This window comes from Equus asinus, chromosome 20 (assembly GCF_041296235.1).
Source record: "Equus asinus isolate D_3611 breed Donkey chromosome 20, EquAss-T2T_v2, whole genome shotgun sequence".
NCBI classification, from domain to species: domain Eukaryota; kingdom Metazoa; phylum Chordata; class Mammalia; order Perissodactyla; family Equidae; genus Equus; species Equus asinus.
Window position 1 is genome coordinate 73,087,852 of NC_091809.1, and position 20,915 is coordinate 73,108,766.

At 38.7% G+C, this 20,915-nt stretch overlaps 1 protein-coding gene across 5 annotated transcripts in view; it reads right to left on the reverse strand.

Moving 5' to 3' along the window:
* Positions 1-20,915, reverse strand: part of CCDC81 (coiled-coil domain containing 81) — a 78,156-nt gene that overhangs the window by 31,338 nt on the left and 25,903 nt on the right. The window contains exons 3-7 of one of the 5 annotated variants that reach the window (XM_070490508.1): positions 13,086-13,155; positions 10,306-11,125; positions 7,873-7,992; positions 4,477-4,538; positions 2,901-3,057 (exon numbers count right to left, since the gene is read on the reverse strand). In XM_070490508.1, coding sequence (XP_070346609.1) covers positions 2,901-3,057; positions 4,477-4,538; positions 7,873-7,992; positions 10,306-10,384 — 418 coding nt within the window. In that variant the 5' untranslated portion in view covers positions 10,385-11,125; positions 13,086-13,155. The other 4 variants (XM_070490507.1, XM_014868034.3, XM_044752406.2 and 1 more) reach the window with 4 other exon arrangements.

Sequence of the window (20,915 nt, forward strand, 5' to 3'; positions counted from 1 at the left end):
CAGTGATTCTGCACCACCTCCCTCCATTTCATTTGTTCAAATAAATTTCTTAAAAGAGAAGGCTATATTGCCTGCCTTTAGATTCTCCCCTCCCATTCACCCAGTCCTCTCTGCAATCTTTTCCAGCCCACTAATCTCAGGAAGGACACTATCATCTCTTGATAGACAAACCAATGAATACATTGCAAATCTGATTCTCATGACCTCTTTGTGACTTCTGACCATGCCCTCTCTTTTCTCTTGTATCCATGGCACTACTCTTGGTTCTCCAATTTCCTCCTCCCTGGTCTCCTTTGCTGGCTTCCTTCCTCTTTCACTTCTTGTAAGATGGTGGTTGTTTTTGTTTTGTTTTCTTTTTAAACAGGATTTTGTCCTTGTCTATCTCCTCTTCTTACTTTAAGTCTTTAAGCAAACTTATCCAAATCTTGGCCTCCAATCTCCACCCTTTTCCTGAGCTCTGGAATCATCTCTATCTAAATATCCCTATAGGAATCTCAAATTCAATATGTCCAAAAGCAAACTCATCATTTTATTTTGCCACCACAGCCTGCCTTTCCCCCTTCATTCCCTATGGCAGTTAATGGCATGAGCATACATCTATTCTCCAAGAAATCTGAGCCATCCTAAATACCTTCCTTCCTCTTGCTACCCACTACTCTCAACTAGTAACCAAATCCCATCAGTTCTACATCTGAAATGTCTCAAAATAGATTCCCTCATCTTCCTCCTGATTGCCCTGCTTTCATTCAGGCTTTTACCATATTTTACCAAATGACTATAATTAAAAGAGCTATCTTCCTAAACTAAAAACTGGACCTGTACAGATAATTCCCTGATCAAAAACTTTCAATGGTTCCTCAGTGCCTACAGGATGAATTCCAAAGTCCTTATCACACCATTTGAGGCCTTCACAATTTGATCCCTACCAACCATTTTTGTCTTACCTCCCTTCATTGCCTCCACAATCATATGCCCTGGCCAAACAGAAGTATCTATTACTACCTTAACAGGCTTCACTCTTTCCCCTATTCTTGAATTATTCATACTGTTTTTGAAATATTTTCTATAGCTTCTCTGCCGACAAAGTCCTATCATCCTTTAGGACCTCATGGCATGCCATCTTCCTAAACCCCTCAAGCAGACTTAGGCATGCTCTCCTCTGGGCTCCCCTAGCATTTGATCCAGTGCTGATCAGTGCTACTTTCGCAGCATTTAATCATGTTGCATCATTTGCTTATATATTTATCTCCTATGCTAGATTCTGAGCTCTTCAAAGCAAGGACCAATAATCAGACCAAAGCAAGGTCTTAATAATCTTTAAGAATCACTGTATAATGTTTGATTAGTTATCTGGTTAATTAATGATGAAGAATCATAACACCAAAGCTAAACTGTAGACAGAAATGTTCTTGTGAATGAATTCAATCATATATGTTTAATTCTGAAATTTCCTCAAACTAGTAAAAAAGTTAATTATAGATCTAAACTATTTTTTTGGACTCTCTACAAGATCCAAGATGGAAAATAAGGTCTAATTCTAAGGCACAAATGTTTTCTCAAAAAAAGTTGGCTTTATTTTCACTTCATTTGGTAGGTTTTTAATGAATTAGGGTATTACGTTTCTTCTCTCCTAAAACTCCAGGTAAAAATGGCTGAAAAGTCCATCAAGCCCAGCACAGAATATATGTATAATGAATTCTAAGTATGGTTTGTTGGTGTTTGTTTTTCCAATATATCATTTTTTGGTGGATGATTACTCAGGAAATTAGCTTTCAGGAAAGTTAACATAAAGGAAAGTTTTAGCCTTTTCACCTGCAGGCGTTGGGGGTAGACTGTCTCTCTTCATCCAGGTATGAGTTTGATGCAGGAGGGGATGATAAGGAAGGTCAAAAGTGTCACAGCCAGAAATCAGGAAGGAAGCCCCCAAAGGCCTCTAAGTAACCAGGGCAAATGTCATGAAGTCCACACACTGACGCTGGAATGTCAGCGTCCTGCAGCAGGCATCATGTCGGTTTTGTTTACCACTATATCTCAAGCACCTGGAACAAGGCCTGACACATAGTTGCCCTCAGTAAATATTTGTGGAAGGCAGGAAGGGAAGAAGAAAAAGGCGGGAGGGAGGAAAGAAGGGAAGATTTTCTGGTGTGAGAGGTATACAAGGCATTCATCAAGTCTTTATAGAATTATTAACCTTCTAAATTTTTTTTTTAAGCTTGGCACCTGAGCTAACAACTGTTGCCAATCTTTTTCTTTTTTCTGATTTTTCTCCCCAAATCCCCCCAGTACATAGTTGTATATTTTCGTTGTGAGTCCTTCGGTTAAGGTATGTGGGACACCACCTCAGCGTCGCCTGACAAGCAATGCCTTGTCCACGCCCAGGATCCAAACCAGTGAAACACTGGTCTTCTGCAGCAGAGCACGAAAACTTAACCACTCGGCCACCGGGCCGCACCCAAACCTTCTAAATTTTAAATTTTAATCGTTTAAATTATATATATGATAGAAACACAGTGATCTTTTTCACAGCGATACTGACTGTCATTCTCCTAAACAAAGACCCTAATTAACTTTCTCTTCTTTATAACTACTTTTAATTTCTGAGGGTCCGAAATATGAATACAGTCTGCACAACTCCATGATGTGGCTTTTATATAGATTTGCCTTGATCTCACATAAGGTCTTCTCCTGCCTACCTCTTAAGCTACTGAGGTTTAAAATGGCCTACAGGAAGATGTATATTATTTCCTATCTCAGCCCCTCTCTCTGCCAAAGGTCCCCATGAAAAGTGAGCCCCTCAAATCGGAAACCAAAAAGGCAGCAGCTGGCCAAGATTTGCCCTTTCATTTTCATCCCCAGGCCAGTCACCTTCTGGGAAAGCCTTAAATAGTAAAGAGATTTACCAGGAGTATATACTTTGTTTTGTTTGAGTCCATGGATCTGTACTAACTTCTCTGCCATGATAAATACGGGCCTCTGAATTAGGATAAACTTGTTGTTTCCCACCTCAAGCTTTTGTCTCATGAAAGTAAAAGTTCCAAGTGCTGGAATCTGAACCCCCTGAAAGGAAAAAGAGGAGGAGAAAAAAGAACAACAAACAGAATTCACTGAAGGGGTAAAGAAAAATAATCCTTAGTATTATTATACAAAAAAACATGAAGAGAATTAAGCTTAGGCCTTAAAAATTCAGTGACCTCTACGATCCCTTATAGTTATAGCATTTTACGACTCCAGGTTTTCAAATAAGTTTAGTATAAAATGTAACATATCGATCCATGATGCTTTTCTGACACCAGATCCCTCATCTCCATGTCATTCAAAGGCTGTGAGGACTAAGCAAACTTGGATGGATGCCATAGCCACTTTTAATATATATCTAAGGTTACTTTTGTCCTAAATTGTGTGACATTTTAAATTTTAATCATGTGCCATAGGAGGAAGGGAATTTAAGGGGTCAAGAGAATCTCTGCTTTCTCATTCCCTCTTTCAGATTGTATGCCTCTCACTTAAAATCAGACAACTCAGCATTCAAGCCATATGCTGCAGTATGGTGTTCTTGGCTGATGGGTAGAAGCAAATGCTTTTGGCTCTCTAACTGGGTCTCTGTCTCCCTGGAAATATCACACATCAAGGGTTACAAACTCAAATGCCTACAGGGGCCAAGAAAGAAGTCAAGGGAGTAAAGGTAGCCAGCAGAGCATGTGGTGGCTAGAGCATGTGTGCCCCATGTAAAGCAGAGGGCCCATTGTCAGCTCCAGCCAAGTGTCACCACACAGGAATGGAAAACTGGTATTGTTAAATCTGCTCATGTTCTGAGAAAAAATCCAAAACTTTATATAAAATTTCCCAATTTTAAGTGGTGATGACTAATTCAAATTATCAGACCAAACAAAATAAGTTTGAAGGATGAATTCAGCCCAAGGGCTGACATATTGGGACCTCTGAGTAGGGTATAAAAGTGCCACAACCTCCCAGCTCCCTGCAAACTCCACAAATTTCTGTCCAGTCCTATGGCATCCAAACTCAAAACTTGACAGGAGGAAATAGTCCAGCCCTGGGCAAGGTTTCTCATTTTTGGCAAGTTGAGTTCAGTTCCTGACTGTCTTATATTTCAATTACAATCCATTCCCTGCAAGGAGGCAAGACAAGAAGCATTATATCCTTCTATAGCTATGCCAGAAACTGTCAGATCACAGATAAACAGAACTCATCTAGTTCCTCTACAGACGTCAACGCTGACCAGTGATAATACTTCGTACACTAGAAGGGCAGAACTTACAAAGCCATTACCTAAGGATAAAATCCATGTTTGTTAAATCTAGTATCCACAAGTTCTAAGCATGAGCATCATAAAATCACAGGACTGAAAGTTAAATTGGGTGGCTCTAAAGTCTGCCATCCTGCTCCCAGAAAAATGATATGAGACTGAGGAGGAAAATCCTTTGGACTCCTACATTAAAATTAAAGTATAAGTCCTACCTTACGCAGGGACAGCTGCCGTTCCACAAATTCTGACACATTCCCCCAGATAGTAGAGACTTCTGAATGTCAAAGGAAACCAAAAATAATTTAATTTGTGTAAGCACCCATGTGATAGTATCTTAGTAATTGGCATAGTATCTCAGAATGGAATAACAGTAATTCCTAATTAATTCAGAATTAACAGAAAACAAGGTCATTCCCCAAAGTTAATTTTCCTGGTAACTAAAGCTTACCCCTTTAAGTTCCAAAAATGTGATTAAAAATAACAATAATAAATTTTTGAAGAAAATCTGTCTAGAACAAAGGGCACTTGGTCATACATTTCTCTTTATAAATAGAGTTAACTGAGTATAATCTAGCTTTTTCTTAATGACCCCTTCAACAAGCATCAATCAAGTGTCTATTCTTGTGCCATCTGATTAATATGAACCTTCATTCTTATAGCATTTTATAACTCAAAAATGAGGCCAAGGGCCACCAAGTCATGAAAGGCCGTTGTCTGTACATTAGCTGTCTCTATACTTCTATTTTTGCTTAATTCTCTTTTGGGGGGAGGGGTCCTCTTTATAGAGACTCTGTGTGTGTGTTTATCATCTTTCTCCACCACTCTGCCCAGATGATACACTCCATGAGAGCAGGGACATAAGCTGTTTTGTGCACTGAACCTTCGTGTACTTTCAACAGTGAGTAGCATGTAGTAGCCTTCAATATTTTTTAAACGTCTATGCCCATATGACTCCATTACTAAACGTATGAGACAAAGTATTTTTTTATTGAGATATAATTGACATATTATATTAGTTTCAGGTATACAACATAATGATTTGGTATTTGTATATATCACGAAATGATCACCATATTTTTGCTCAATTCTTGACTTGCCTTTCATTCTCATTTGTCACTGTTAAGACTACCAGCAGTCACCTCTCTTTGCTGTTAATGCTTGGAAGACCCTCTGCCTACTCCTAATTCACTGCTTCTGATCTGCTGTGTTCTTGATTTCAACGAATATACTAATATTATGTCTGAAATAATAATTTTAAAAACAGACCTTTGGGTAGGGGCCCAAGGGGCTTTCCTTTGAATCAGTGCATAGACTTTGCGTTGTTTGCTTTGAATGATCAGAGGGAGGCCTTCTATGTTTATTTTCTTGTTCTGAGCTGTGTTCCAAAAAACTAGTAGAAAAATAAGGAGTTGCCAATAACTAAAGTGTTAATGTGTGATATGAAAGTATACTCTAGGTATAACTAATATTTAGAAATACAGAAAATTATGTCTGTGTTGACATCGCTATCCCAAGCCTAATCACGTGTATTAAAGATACTTTCCAATGAGGAACTCTTTGCTAATCAGAAGAATGTTATGTTTTAATTCTCAAAATAAAAGATCAAAAACAGCGACATTTACCAGGTTGCCACTTCAGGTCATGATGCAGTTGATGACAAAAGATCAATTCTTTCCTCATTTTGAAAACTGCTTAATTTATTGGTATAACTTTTTTTTCCTAATGGTTTAAACCTCTACCTCAAGCAGAGAAACTGAAGTCTCATAATTCCAGTATATCAGGGTACCAAATATTTTTAATAATATGCCAGGGAAGGAGCAGGTTAGGCAATGAGAAGTAGCAGTGACTCTCATGGGCATCAGGGAACAAGTTGGGTGATAGAAACTCACTCACCCACCAAGAAAACCAGGGCTTCACACTACGGTGAGCCAAGTGATGAGATTCTGCCCTTCATTCTAAATGGATATACATTTTACTATATGGATATACAGTTTACTATAATCAGGAATTTCCTCTATTCTGCCTCATCCTACTCTATCCCACTCCTCCCCACCCCCACAGACAAAAGAATTCCACAGCTGGCTGCTAAAACCTGAGAAGGTCTTTCAACCAGTCCCAAGTGTATACTGAATTAAAATTTTTATCACGACCAAAAATGTCATTAACTCACTAATAAAACAGAATCTCAGTATCCAGAGTTACTTGGAGAACTTTCAAAGTTTTTAAGTCAAAACTGTTAAGTCTTTCACCTAGACTCATGATATGCAGCTCAAATTTCAGGACAACAATCTACACCAAAAGGAAATGATTTAATTAGGGCCAGGAGAAACTATATAGCTTGCAACCAAACCCTAGTGAAAAGACTTGACTGAGCTTAATTGGAAATTTGAGGATCATCTTTCTTCATTTGAATGATACATTCAAGTCCACTGTGTGTTTTATTCTGTAAAATCTGATAGAAAAAGTTATATAACAGCAGAATTTATTACTCTATACTGAAATTTGCTGTTTCTCACTGAAGAAAAAGGAAAACATGCACATCATTCCCTTCGGAAGGTTTAAGCCCCTGCAATTCAACTGGAATAGATTTGGAAATATTACAGACTGTGATTTTTCTAACTTTGACTTTTCTGATATCCCAGAGAGTCAGAGAGGGTATCACTAAATCTCAAAACAAAAAGAAGTTTAATCCAATCTATAAAGCAAATTAAAAAATATGCTACTTTTATATTTTAAAGAAACCTGGGGTTATTATTTATTTTAATCAAACACCGAAATATCAAGAATCACTATTTATAAAGAAGCAATTCCTGGATACACCTTCTATATTCAGTTCAACCTTCATTTGACTTTAAATTCTAAACATTTTGTGCATTCAAAACCATATTTATTATTTTGTATGTGTGTGAGGAAGACTGGCCCTGAGCTAACATCTGTTGCCAATCTTCCCCTTTTTGTTTGAGGAAGATTGTTGCTGAGCTAACATCTGTGCCAATCTTCCTCTATTTTATGTGGGATGTTCCCACAGCATGGCTTGATGAGTGGTGCTAGGTCTGCGACTGGGATTCAAACCCACAACCACTGGGCCAACAAAGCAGAGTGCATGAACTTAACTGCTATGCCATCAGGCTGGCCCCCAAAACCATATTTTTTTTTGGAAGATTTTATTTTTTTCCTTTTTTTCTCCCCAAAGCCCCCCAGTACATAGTTGTATATTCTTCGTTGTGGGTCCTTCTAGTTGTGGCATGTGGGACGCTGCCTCAGCGTGGTCTGATGAGCAGTGCCATGTCCGCGCCCAGGATTCAAACCAATGAAACATTGGGCCGCCTGCAGCGGAGCCCGTGAACTTAACCACTCGGCCACGGGGCCAGCCCCCAAAACCACATTTTTAAACACCCTGCCAAGTAGCCAGAATACTGTATCTTAGATACAGTCATTTAAAAAAAGGACTAAATGCCCATTCTGTCAATTATAGAATATATGCTTGAAATAAATATTAATGTCAAAAATAAAAGATAAGTTCCCTGACTTTATAAAACATCTTCTAAAATTAAAATACTAATATACAAACAGAGCAAAATATTACAGAGTGATTTAAACACAGAGACCTATTTCCAGAGCATAGTGCAGTGGAAAGATCAGTGCACTGCATGTCTGAAGATCTACAGCCTTCTTGCCTCCTGGGGTTGCTAGCTGTGTAGTCTTCAGTAGTTTCACCCAGTTCACATCTGCAAAATAATGATGAGACCTTCCAAGAACTATAATTACATAATATTAAACTTTGGTGAAACATACAGAAGCAGCAGGATTTAACATATACAATGATGAAAAGTTAATCTGTGTGTTTTGCTGAGACTGGGGTTTATCCTCATCTCCTTTACAATGAGTCATTTGTAAAAGTTAGTAAGTAGTCATTTGACTCCTGCTTCTGTCATTAAAACAATAAAGCTCTTGCTAAAGTCACCAATGGTCTCCCTGTCAATAAATTCAATGGACATGTTTAATTTTCACCTCTCTGACCCCTCAGCATATCTGACACTGGTGACCACTCCTTTCCCTCTTAAGCACCTCTCCTTTTGTCTTTTGTGTCACTACTCTCTCCCGGGTTTTCTTCCTACCTCTCTAGCCATTTCTTCTCAGTTTCCTTTGAAGGCTCATCTTCCTCAACCCAGCCATTAACCGTTGGAGTTTTTCAAGGTACAGCCCTAGGCCTTTTTCTCTTTTCACTCTGTACTCTGCTTAAGCAGTCACATCCATGCCCAGGACTTTAATGACCACCAACATGCAGATGACTCCCAAATGTTTCTTCAGAAGCCCCGACACCTTCCCCCTTTTGAGGTTCTGGATCTGTGTATCTAAGTGCCTACTTGGATATCTCACAAAGGCACTTCAACTTCCTCAAAACCAGGATTTTCCTTCCCTTAAATCTTGTCCTTTATCCAGGGGTTCCATGTCAATGAATGGCACCAGTATCTATCCAGTTATATAAGCAGGAACTCAGAAGTCATCCTTGAGACTTCCCTTCTCTCTCACCCTCCATATCCAGTTCATCACCATAACCTGCAGATTTTACTTCCAAATGGCCTTTCAGTCTGTCCACTTCTCTCCATTTTACCAATTTAGGCCAAGCTACATTCACTCTCACTTAGGGGACTGTTATAGGCATTCTTGACCCTCCAATTCATTCTCCACATTGCAGCCACAGCAATCTTCTCAAAACACAAACTTGATCCTGCCATTCAACTCCTCCTTAAGCTCCACTCGAAATACTTAATGGCTTCCCATCAGGCTTCACAGAAAGGCCAACATCTTTAATATGACTTACAAGGCCCTGCGTAACCAGCCTCCTTTAGAACACACACGCTCCTGCAGCTATAGAGCAGCCATATTGACCTTCTTTCAATTCCTTAATCACACCATGCTCCCTCCCACCAAGAGCTTTTGCTCTTGGTATTCCCTCTTCTAGGAACACTCTCACTTCCCCTCCTACTCCACTGATCCATTTCACCTACTTAATTTCAACTCACTCTTCACATCTCAGCTCAAATCTTCTTCAGCAAATCTTCGCACACACCCATCCTCACCCTCATTAACAGTTCTCATTGTACCATGCACCTCCTCCTTGATAGCACTTACTAATTGTAAATTTATATTTATTTCTGTGATTATTTGGTTAATTTCTTCCCCACTAGATTGTAAATTCCAAGGATTTGCTTACCATCAGTTCTCTAGTGCCCAGTACATAGCAGGTTCTCAAAACTACTTGAATGAATAAATTATATATAAATTTATAAATATGGTAAATACTTTTAAAATCCTTTTAGAATTCTTTTAGAATTATTTTAACAGGAAAAGCTAGGAGTGATTCAGGGAAAGAGAAAAAAGAGGCATTTACTCCTATTCATTTTGTCTCCTAAAATCATTTGGTTAGAGCCTCGCCAATATCCCTAAGTTAGAATGACTTGATAGTAATAATAGCTTCCATTTCTGGAGCACTTTTCTTCCCAAGGGCTCCTATCACTTGCAGACAGACCTCAGTGTCACTTTGGAGTGACTCTATTCTAAGAAACTATGCTTTTAACCAAGCCTAGTAAGTTTTCTGAGAAGCTGGCAGGTCTTCTTCCAACCACCCAGTTCTTTTTATGTTCATCTCACTTTTTTTAACACAACCCCAAGATTTCAAGAGCAATAAAAATAGCCCTGTTTTTGCATGAACTCTGAGAAGGAGCCTGATTGAGGTGGTTGTTTTTAGTTAACATTTATTGAGCACTTATTTAGTGCTAGCCCCCAAACTAAGGGGACTATATATGCATTATCTCGTATAATCAAAACCCTCAGCTGGCTGCTTTCCTTCATTAAGGCAGTCAGTAAAGAACCTGTCTCTGGGCATCCAGCGTGAGCTTGATGTGATTACCAACTGGTTGCCAAGGCAGCATGGACAATCCAGGCCCGCCAGAGCCAGGGCATAGGGAAGGAGGTCTTTCGCCTGTCCCCAAGCAGGTGAAGGTTCAGCCCCCAGGGCCCCGCCCCGTGTCACTTACCCTCCTGGCTCAGCGAGGGCAGCGTGGGCAGCACCTGCCTGGCCAGGTCTTGCACTGAAGGGATGATGGTGTCCAACATCTCCAATCGCCCGTCGGCTCCGTGCTGGGTCCTCAATGGGTCTCTTTTCTTCCTTCTTTATGTGCAGTTTGTACAAAAGTGATTTTCCCACCCTCCAGCCCTCTCTCCCCAGAGCTTTGGATGTGGCTTAAAGATAAAAATTACCAAATCTTGATTTTTTTTTTTTTTCTTTCTTAACTTAAACGTTCCTTCTCGCAGTTCCTCTCCCCGCTCTGGCTCTCCCTGAGCGGCTCCCGCCACAGGAACCCGGAGAGCTGTCAGGCGCCTGAATCAGAGTGTGCGAATCCACGCCCTCGGGACCAGGGAGAGGCCCACTGAGAGCGTGAGACTGAGCCGCGAGCGAAGGAAGGGGACCAGGGGAGAGTAGACCAGCCGAGGGGAGGGAGGGGCGCGTCGCTAGGACGCGACAAAGACTCGCTCCGTTGCTAGGGCGTCAAAGTAGGGCCTCGGCCCCGCCCCCTAAGATGGGTCGGGCCCCAGGTTGCCCGAGTGATTCGGGAGCACCAGGCTGCGAGTTTGGAAAGTAACAATGTTTTTTAACTTTATTTTTTCTTTCCCCTTATCCAGGGCAGCGAAGAGACTTAGTCGCTTTTGTGATCACCTTGGACAAATCTGGGAATACCTTTTGCCCCGAGTGATGGACATTTGAGTCTCGGGAATCTGTTTGAGGGTTTGAGTTTGAGCTGGAATACCTTTCTCGGGTTTGGTTTTTCCTGGGCTCCTCTCCTAGGAAATGGAGGGCTGGAGGATAGGAAGGGAGTTGACTTTTTAAAATTACAGTCATGTTTTTTTCCTCCCTGTACACTTCACAAATCTCGTCCTGTAGAATTGTTGTTATACTCTCCCCTGTACTGATAATGAATTATCACAAAATGAACACACCCATGTAAACCCCACCCAGGTCAGGAATAGAACTCTATCAGTACCACAGAAATGCACCTTATCCCCCCTCCAGGCATTATCCCAACAAATACTATAAATTCGTTTTGCCTGTGTTTCAACTTTGGGAATCATATACCTAGCATGTATTCTTTTGTATGTGGCTCTGTCGCTCCACATCATGTTTGTGAGATTCCTCCCTGGTTTCTGTAGTAGCAATATGTTCGTTTTCACTGTTGTATATTATTCCTTTATATGAATATGGAACCATTTATTTATCCACTCCACTGTCGAGGGGACATTTGAGGTTGTTTTCCTTTGGGACTAGTAGGAATAATGTTGCTGCAAACATTCTTGAATAAAACTTTTGATGCATGTATGTACTCATTTTGGATGTGTATATAACTACAAGTAGATTACCGGGTCTGGGGAAATACAGATTTTAACAGATAATGCCAAGCAGATTTCCAAAGTGATTGTTGCAATGGTGATGGGAGGGAGGAACTTCTGGCACTTAGTGTGGACAGAGAGGAGGGATGCCCAACCACCTGCAATGTACAAGACAGTCCTGCACAGTGAAGATTGTTCCACATTCTGCACCGTTTTTTAATATCTCATCAGACTTCCATGTAAGAAAAAAAAGTCTGCTTTTGAGCCTAGAAAAAAATCTACTTTACATGTAAACACAAAGAAGTTTTTGCTCAATTTCAATATCACTTAATTTCCTAGGAATTTAAAATCCAAGCAAATTGGGGGAAGATCATGCTTTTTTTCGGGATTTAAGAAGAATTCTTTCACATTTAGGAAAATTATATCATCACCATCAATGAGGCTGGTGGTGGTTGAGTAGACAACACACCTGAACCAGTCTGCATTTGTAGCTGTTGCATTCATTAGTAGTGATTCCTCCTAGAGATACAAGCATGTGATGCTGTCGTTTGCCTTCCAGCATAGTCCTGCCTGGATATATACATGTTAAAACAAGTATTATTTTACTATACATTACTTACCTTTAATTTCTCTATTATACTAGAGTTATGATTTATATTTAGTTTTAAAAGGTATGGGTAGATAAGCTGTATTATCGATAAACCTCATTTCAGAATAACAACAAAGAGTTAAAAATATTTGTTATAAAAAAGAATCATTGTGTCTAACGGGACTGAGAGTCTCTGTGCTGGAAAATGGCAAGCTCTATAGTTCAGGCTCTTTCTCTACTTTGTCTACTAAGAAGCTCAGAACAAAGTTTTGGGTCTTTCTTAGCCAGTTTCTTGGAAAAATAATTTCCTCCCACTCTTCCCTTTACCCCCTGCCTTTTGTCCTCTAGTCTATTGCTGGGGTTAGTCTTGAAGCACTTGTCCGTGCTGAGTGGACTGTCTCAAATCCTTCGGGGAAATAGGCAGGGAATATTGTTGAATGGATCAGCAGCAAGCAACAGGCAAACTGTTTCATGACAGCCATCTTGACAACAATTGCCAGGCCAGCTAATTTTTAGTGGCAATATCAGCATTCTTGTTCTATATTAAGATAATAATGGAATTGTAAAAATATATTAGTTTCTTAGAATGACAAATTAGACTTTGAGTTAAGTATGATGACCATCTTCAGTTTCAGAAGATGGTTATGAACGACTGCTAATTGTTAGTGAATTATAGATGGCCAAGGAGGATCTACAAATAATAAAGACAAAGACTCTTCTTTCAAGGTCTTCTTTTCCCTTTGTCAAAGTTCTCTTGACAAAAGAGGCTGTGGAGATACATGTGATCCCGTGTTTAGCAGCTTCCAGTGAGCTAGAAATATTACATATCCTGAAAACACATACCCTTCAGTTGATGACAGAGCTCAGGCTAACCATGCAATTCCACTGCTAAGAATTTGCTCTTTGGATATACCTGCATGATACATACAAAGAAATATGTATGTGCAACATTGTTTTTAATGCTAAATCTTAGAATTAACCTAAGATAACCATCACAAGGAACTAGTTAAATTGTAAATCTGTACTTTGGAATACATGTTTAAGAGTTTTCTTAAAAGAAAGTTGTATATTTACATACTGATATTTGAAAAGTTTCAAGATATAAGTGAAAACCCATTGCAGAATAGTGTTTATAATATAATCCTATTTGTTTCAAATATACATATAATGTAAATATACATGCATATTCATATATATGTTTGTAAATACATAGAATATTTGAGGAAAGAAACACAAAAAAATATTAGCAGTGGTTATTTTTGCAAAGTGTGAAATTGTGTGTGGAGATGGAAGAGTTCAGAGAACCTGTTTACTTTTATCCTTTATTTACTGTTTACCAAGAGCATGGATTACTTTAACGACATTTTAAAGATAACTTACGAGAGAGAGAGAAACAGAGAGAGAAGTACAGGCAGAGCGCGAGTGCAGATATTTACAGGAACACTGAAAGAAACAAACTGAGCCAAAGCTTGCCAAAATATTATAATGTACTTATACTTTTCTGTAGGCTCCAACTTGCCTTGCAAAACCCACGTTGAATGGGCAGTCACTTTTACCCAGGCCTCAAAGCATACTCAATACTCAGTGGCTCATATTAAGGGCAACTCAGAAACCATTGAAAAAGAAACATTTATAACACTCTTGTTTTGATACTACACAACACTAGAATAAAAATTTGCCATATATAATTTAACCCTCATCTATTGAATATCTAATTTGTGTCAAGCACTTTGCTATTTGCTGAGAGAAATACAGCAGTGGAAAATCCCTAAACATGAGAAGTACATAATTCATTCACCATTTAATAAATATTTATTGAAGAAGGGTCTAAAACCAGGATTGGGCTCCAAAGTCAATGTGTAAATTGAAAATTGGATATGGGCAAAATCACTCTAGAAATACCTTCTTAGGAAGGCACCATGTTGGAAACCCACATACCATCTCTTGGTTCCTAAACCCAATACAGCCAGTCTTTCTCTCCAGCACTGGATCAGATCACTTCCTTCAGGTGAACAAGTAATGAGGCAGTGGCTTGTGATTAGGAAACCAGTCTTGCTTGAAAAATTCAACAAAATAGTAGAATTGTACTCAGCCCTGTGAGATGCTTACACTATGACAGGTACTTGGGAATTGAGATAGAGTGAAAATGTACCAGATGCGTATCTTCAGTCCCTTGCTAACTCAAGATCTTATGCAGAAGTGGACTTGTGGGGTCTTTGTATCATGTCAACTTAGCTAAGATGGAACTGCATTTCCCAGAATTCCCTTCCCTCTATGATTCTAGGTTAGGGTTAGTTAAAGAGAAACTTATGTGAGATTGGGAAGGCAGAAGTAAAGCAGTGGACATTGTTATGCTCTGAAGATCATTATAGGGCCAGGCGCTGATCTGCTGGCGCACCGTGTAGTCATGGGCCTGCAGTTCTCCAGCTCCCATCACATCTCCTCCTTCAGCTTCTCTGAATCTTCAGGTAGATGCACATTCAACAGTGTGCCCAAAGGCACCACCTTATCCTGGAGGTCACTCATATCACTGAAGTTAGATGCAACAAGAGACAGATGCAAGTTCCAATTTGTCCTCCCAGGTTCTGATTTGTCCTTGTGGGTTCCAGCTTGTCCTCGCCAGTTCCAATCTTTCCTTGCTTTCATCCATTTCATGACCATCTTTCCTTCCTCACTGCTGGCCCCGGTGACTTTAGACCCAACACCAAACATAGACTGCTTAACCAGTTCCTACATAATGTAAGGGCTAATGCCCATAATAAATCCTGTATATCATTCATAGGGGTTCTGCTTCTCTGACTGAATTGTAACTGGTACAGGACTGGGGATTAAAATTGAAGTATATAAACTTAAAGTATTTGCCCATCTTTACTTAGACTAGAATTCACATAAATTAAGTTCTTGTTCACTGCAAATCTACTGTAAAAATATGTTAACTCTCATGTTAGAGCTATGAAGAAAATGTAATGGAAGTATAAGAGGAGGGAGACTACTTCTAACTGGGATGACTGGTCTAAATGCGAAGCAAAGAAGTTTGGGCTTTATTTGGAAGGTATAGATGGTTCCTGAAGTCCTTGGAATAAGAGGATGATCTGATTACTCACAGACGCAATATTTTTCAGTATTGTATTACAAAGGGGTTTGTGCAAACTGGTGCAGCCACTATGGAAAACAGTATGGAGATTTCTCAAAAAATTAAAAACAGAAATACCATATGATCCAGCCATCCCACTACTAGGTATCTATCCAAAGAACTTGAAATCAGCAATTCCAAAAGTCCCATGCACCCCTATGTTCATTGCAGCATTATTTACAATAGCCAAGACATGGAAGCAACCTAATTGCCCATCAACTGATGACTGGATAAAGAAGATATGGTATATATATACAATGGAATACTACTCAGCCATAAAAAAGGATAAAATCGTCCCATTCACAACAACATGGATGGACCTTGAGGGTATTATGTTAAGTGAAATAAGCCAGATAGAGAAAGACAATCTCTGTATGATTTTACTCATATGTGGAAGTTAAACATGTAGACAAAGAGAACAGATTAGTGATTACCAGGGGAAAGAGGGTTGGGGGGTAGGCACAAAGGGTGAAGTGGTGCACCTACAACATGACTGACAGACAATAATGTACAACTGAAATTTCACAAGGTTGTAAACTATCATAATCTTAATAAAAAGTTAAAATTTAAAAAAAAGGGGGTTTGTGTTTCATCCATGGTATAAAGAATCCATACGTCAGATGGCAATTATAATCAGAGAAATTCCTGAGAAAGATGAGGGAAAGCTACCAAATGACTAAAAGATAAGTGCTAGCCAACAGGATGATTAATGACAGCTGCTGATCAACTTTTAATGGATGATATGGCAAAGATGCAACACAATTAAAGAAAGGTAAATTAGCTAATGTGACAAATGAGAATACTTTGAGACTAGGCTATGGAATGATCTCCCAAGGAAGAAACATAAGAAAACTCATCAAGGCAGGCTATTTAAAAATAGACCATTTCAAGTAATAGATAGCACATGTCACCATTCTGCCTGGACGCTCTGCAGGATAAATGTAGGACTTTCTCATGTTTAATAGATGTGGCCTCAATGAATAATAAATATGATACTGATACTCACATATATAACATTATCTATTTATGAATAGAAAGTTAATATTTATGCTGTATTAATCTGACTTGCCCCCTTATAAACATTTTACAGCTTTTTACCATTTCACATGTGCTAAAAAAAAAAACTTGGCATTTGAAGACCTGAGTTCACACCTGATATTAACATAAATAACTTATAATGACTGAAAAAATATTAATATTCCTGAGCTTCGATTTTTCATTAATGAAATAGGAATAATGATGATAAATGCTAAAACAGGAAATTCCAGTATACTTAAAGAAACAACATGAAAAGTTAAAATGAGAAAGATTTTTTTGGCTTCCAAAAATTCTAAGCCTGCAGTTACTCACCCAGTTTCACCATTTTATTACCATTCTGCACAGGCAAAACAATATGTTTATTCTACAGACAAAAGAATACCTCTTGACTCTCTTTCAAAATAGAGACTACTGATAGGTAAACATACTCTGAAAAGCACTGAAATGTAGATGATTTTAGGCAATGTGTGATAAGTTGGTCAGTCAACTTACCTCAACACAATACACAAAGATTAACTTAAAATGGATCATAGACCTACATCTAAAAGTAAAAACTATAAAACTTCTAGAACAAAACATAAGAGAAAAATCTTGTGATCTTAGGGTCACAAATATTTCTCAGGACACAAAAAGCATGAATCATAAAAGTTAAAAATTTGATAAATGGGGCTTTACCAAAATTAAAAATTTTTGCTCTTCACAAGACACCATTAAGAGATGAAAAGGAACAGGAAAAAATATTCATTATACGATATCAGACAACTGCAGTACAGAATATTTATTTATTTATTTATTTATTTATTTATTTTAAAGATTTTATTTTTTTTCCTTTTTCTCCCCAAAGCCCCCCGGTACATAGTTGTGTATTCTTCGTTGTGGGTTCTTCTAGTCGTGGCATGTGGGACGCTGCCTCAGCGTGGTCTGATGAGCAGTGTCATGTCCGCGCCCAGGATTCGAACTAATGAAACACTGGGCCGCCTGCAGCGGAGCGCGCGAACTTAACCACTCGGCCACGGGGCCAGCCCCTGGAATATTTATTTTTTAAATCTTCCTAAAACTCAGGGATAAGGAGATAGCTCAATTTTTTAAATGGGCAAAATTTTTGAACATACATTTTACAAAAGCAGATATATAAATGGCCAATAAGCAGATGAGAGGATTCTCAATATCATTAGTTATTAGGGAAACATATTAAAACCATGATGAGATACTACTACAACATTAGAATGGCTACAGTGAAAAAGACTGATGATAATACCAAGTGTTGGTGAAGATTAGTAATTAGAATTTACATTCTGCAGAAGAGAATGTAAAGTGGTTCAATTTACTTTGAAAAACTGGCAGTTTCTTACAAAGTTAAATATACATCTACCATATGACCCAGCCATTCCAGTTCTAAGCATTCAACCATTTTTCAAGCAAAAAAAAAATAAAAACCCATGTTCATACAAAGGGTTATACGCAAATATTCATAGTAGTTTTCCTCACAATAGCAAAAATGTGAAATGACCCATGTGTCCATCAAATGGTAAATGGATAAACAACAGGTAGTATACCCACACAATGTAACACTGTTCGGTAATAGAAAAACATGAACTGGGCCAGCCTTGATCATCTAGAGGTTAAAGTTTGGCACTCTCACCACTTCTGGGGCCCAGGTTCATTTCCCAGTTGCAGAACCACACCACCCATCTGTCATGCTGTGACAGCAGCTCACATGGAAGAACTAGAAGGACTTGCAACTAGAATACACAACCATGCACTAGGGGGCTTTGGGGAGAAAACAAAAAGTGGAAGATAGGCAACAGATGTTAGCTCAGAGTGACTGCTTCCCTGCAAAAAAAAAAAAAAAGAAAGAGGAAAGAAAGGAATGAACTACCAATACAGGCAATAACAACAACAAACCTCAATATCATTATACTAGCTGATAGAAACCAGATGCAAAGAGTACATTTATATAAAATTATAGAAAATGCAAAGTAATTTAGAGCAACTCAGGCAAATCAGTGATTGGCTGGGGCCAGGATCAGAAGGAGAGACTAACTGCAAATGGACATGAGAAATCTTTTTGTAGTGATGGAGATATTCTATATCTTGAGTATAGTAGTAGTTTCACAGGAATATACAACTATAAAAACTTCATCAAAGTGTACTCTTTAAATGGGCACAGTTTGTTGTACATATGATAGATCTTCCTGAGGATTTTTTACAAAGAAGAGCCCAGAGCTCTGGGGGAAGTAAGCTTAAATAAATAATTCATTAGTAAACTGAAAAATAAAGAACTCATGGGGAGATTTTAATTGCAGACTGAAAACAGCATCAGTCAAGATTAATGAACTTGAAGAAATTATCCAAATTGAACCTTAAAAAAGAAAATGGGTAAAAATAACTTAGAGTAAGAGAAATGTGAGACAAATGAAGTTCTAGGAAGAGAGGGAAGAAAGAATAAGACAGATGCAGTCATTTGAGCAAGAATGGCTGAGAAGTTACCACACTGAAAGACATTAACCACAGCTTCAAGATCAGCGAGCCCCAAATAAGATAAATACAAAGGAAACCGTACCTACATATATCAGAGTCAACCCAATGAAACTAAAGATAAAAAGACAATCTAAAAAACATACACAGAAAAAGACAACAGCAAGAAATACCACTGACTTCACAACAAAAACATCAAAGCATAAGACAATGGAATGATAGTTTCAAAGTGCTGAAAGAAAAAACTGCCAAACTAGAATACTATACCCATGAAATACCTTTCAAAACCAAACACAAAATTTTTTAAATTTCTCAGATAAATAAAATCTAAGAGAAAAGATGAGGATGTACTTCAGATTAAAGGAAAATGACCCCAGATGGAACATTAAGGTGCAGGGAAGGTAAATTAATACACAAAAATAAAAGACTATTGACTGTTGAGAACAGCAACAATAGCTATACCATCTGAGGTTTATAGCATGTAGAAATAAAATATATGATAAGAAAATCAAAATAAGGCATCAGGCAACAAAAGCATCCCTGAGAGATGGGAAAGAAATGAATTCCATCTACTGCCCCAGCTTACTGCCTGGAGGAAGTTTTCAGGCCACAGTGCAGACAGGGGAGAGAGACAAAGAGAGAGAGTTCCAGAGATCTTTAGAGGGTCCTCTGAAGCACTCAGTTGAGTACTGATTATGCATGCGCATGAGGAAACTACCTGAAGCCAGAGAAAGAAACAACCAAAAGGAGTAGAGGGAACAGTATCCACAGATCACGCAGGCCAAGGAAAAGTACCTGTTCCCAACAGAGTAGACAACCTCATAATGCATGGGGTACTGGGTAGAGCACTAAGAACAGTCTTGCCTCAGTAGTGGGAAAAATTAACACTGGACTAAACGCTGCTCTGGTTCTGCTCAACAAAGCTTCAAAAGGAGACCCCCAAAATTCAACCTGTTTTAAAGTAACTTAACTTGCACCCCCAAACAAAGCTCAATATTTATAGGAATACAAAAGTGTCAGGCACCAAACAAGGTAAAATTCACAATGTTTAACATCCAGTAAAAATTATCAGGCTTGCAAGGAAGCAGGAAAATATCCGTAACGAGAGAAAAATCACAAAACTGAAACTGACTCAGAAATGACAAAAATGATAGTATTAGTAGACAAGAACATTGAAAGTTATTATTTTAGGGGCCAGCCCGGTGGTGCAGTGGTTAAGTTCGCATGTTCTGCTTCTCGGTGGCCCAGGGTTCACTGGTTCAGATCCCGGGTGCAGACATGGCACCATTTGGCACGCCATGCTGTGGTAGGCGTCCCACATATAAAGTAGAGGAAGATGGGCATGGATGTTAGCTCAGGGCCAGGCTTTCTCAGCAAAAAGAGGAGGACTGGCTGTAGTTAACTCAGGGCTAATCTTCCTCAAAAACAGCAACAACAACAAAAAAGTTATTATTTTAGTATTGCACATATTCAAGAAGATTGAATATGTTAAGTAGTGACATTGAACATGAAAAAAAACTCAGGGCCAGCCCAGTGGCATAGTGGTTAATTTCACATGCTCCACTTTGGCAGCCCAGGGTTCGTGGGTTCAGATCCCAGATATGGACCTATACACCAGGCATCAAGCCATGCTGTGGTGGCATCCCACATATAAAATAGAGGAAGACTGCCACAGGTGTTAGCTCAGGGCCAATCATCCTCACCAAAAAAAAAAAAAAAAAAAATCTAAAATAAACTTGTGGAGATGAAAATTACAATGCCTGAGATGAAAAATACATTGTATGGGATTAGTGGCAGAAGAAAACTTGGTGAAGTTGAACATACAGCAATAAAAAAATCCATAATGAAGTATAGAGGGAAAAAAGACTAAAAAAAAAAAAAGACCAGAGAATCAGTGAGCTGTGGAGAAATTTCAAGAAGATAAATATAATTGGAAGCCCTGAACAATATAAGAGAAAGGTGCAGACAGAAAAAAAATATTTTAAAAAATAATTAGCAGAATTTTTCCAAATTTAATGAAAATG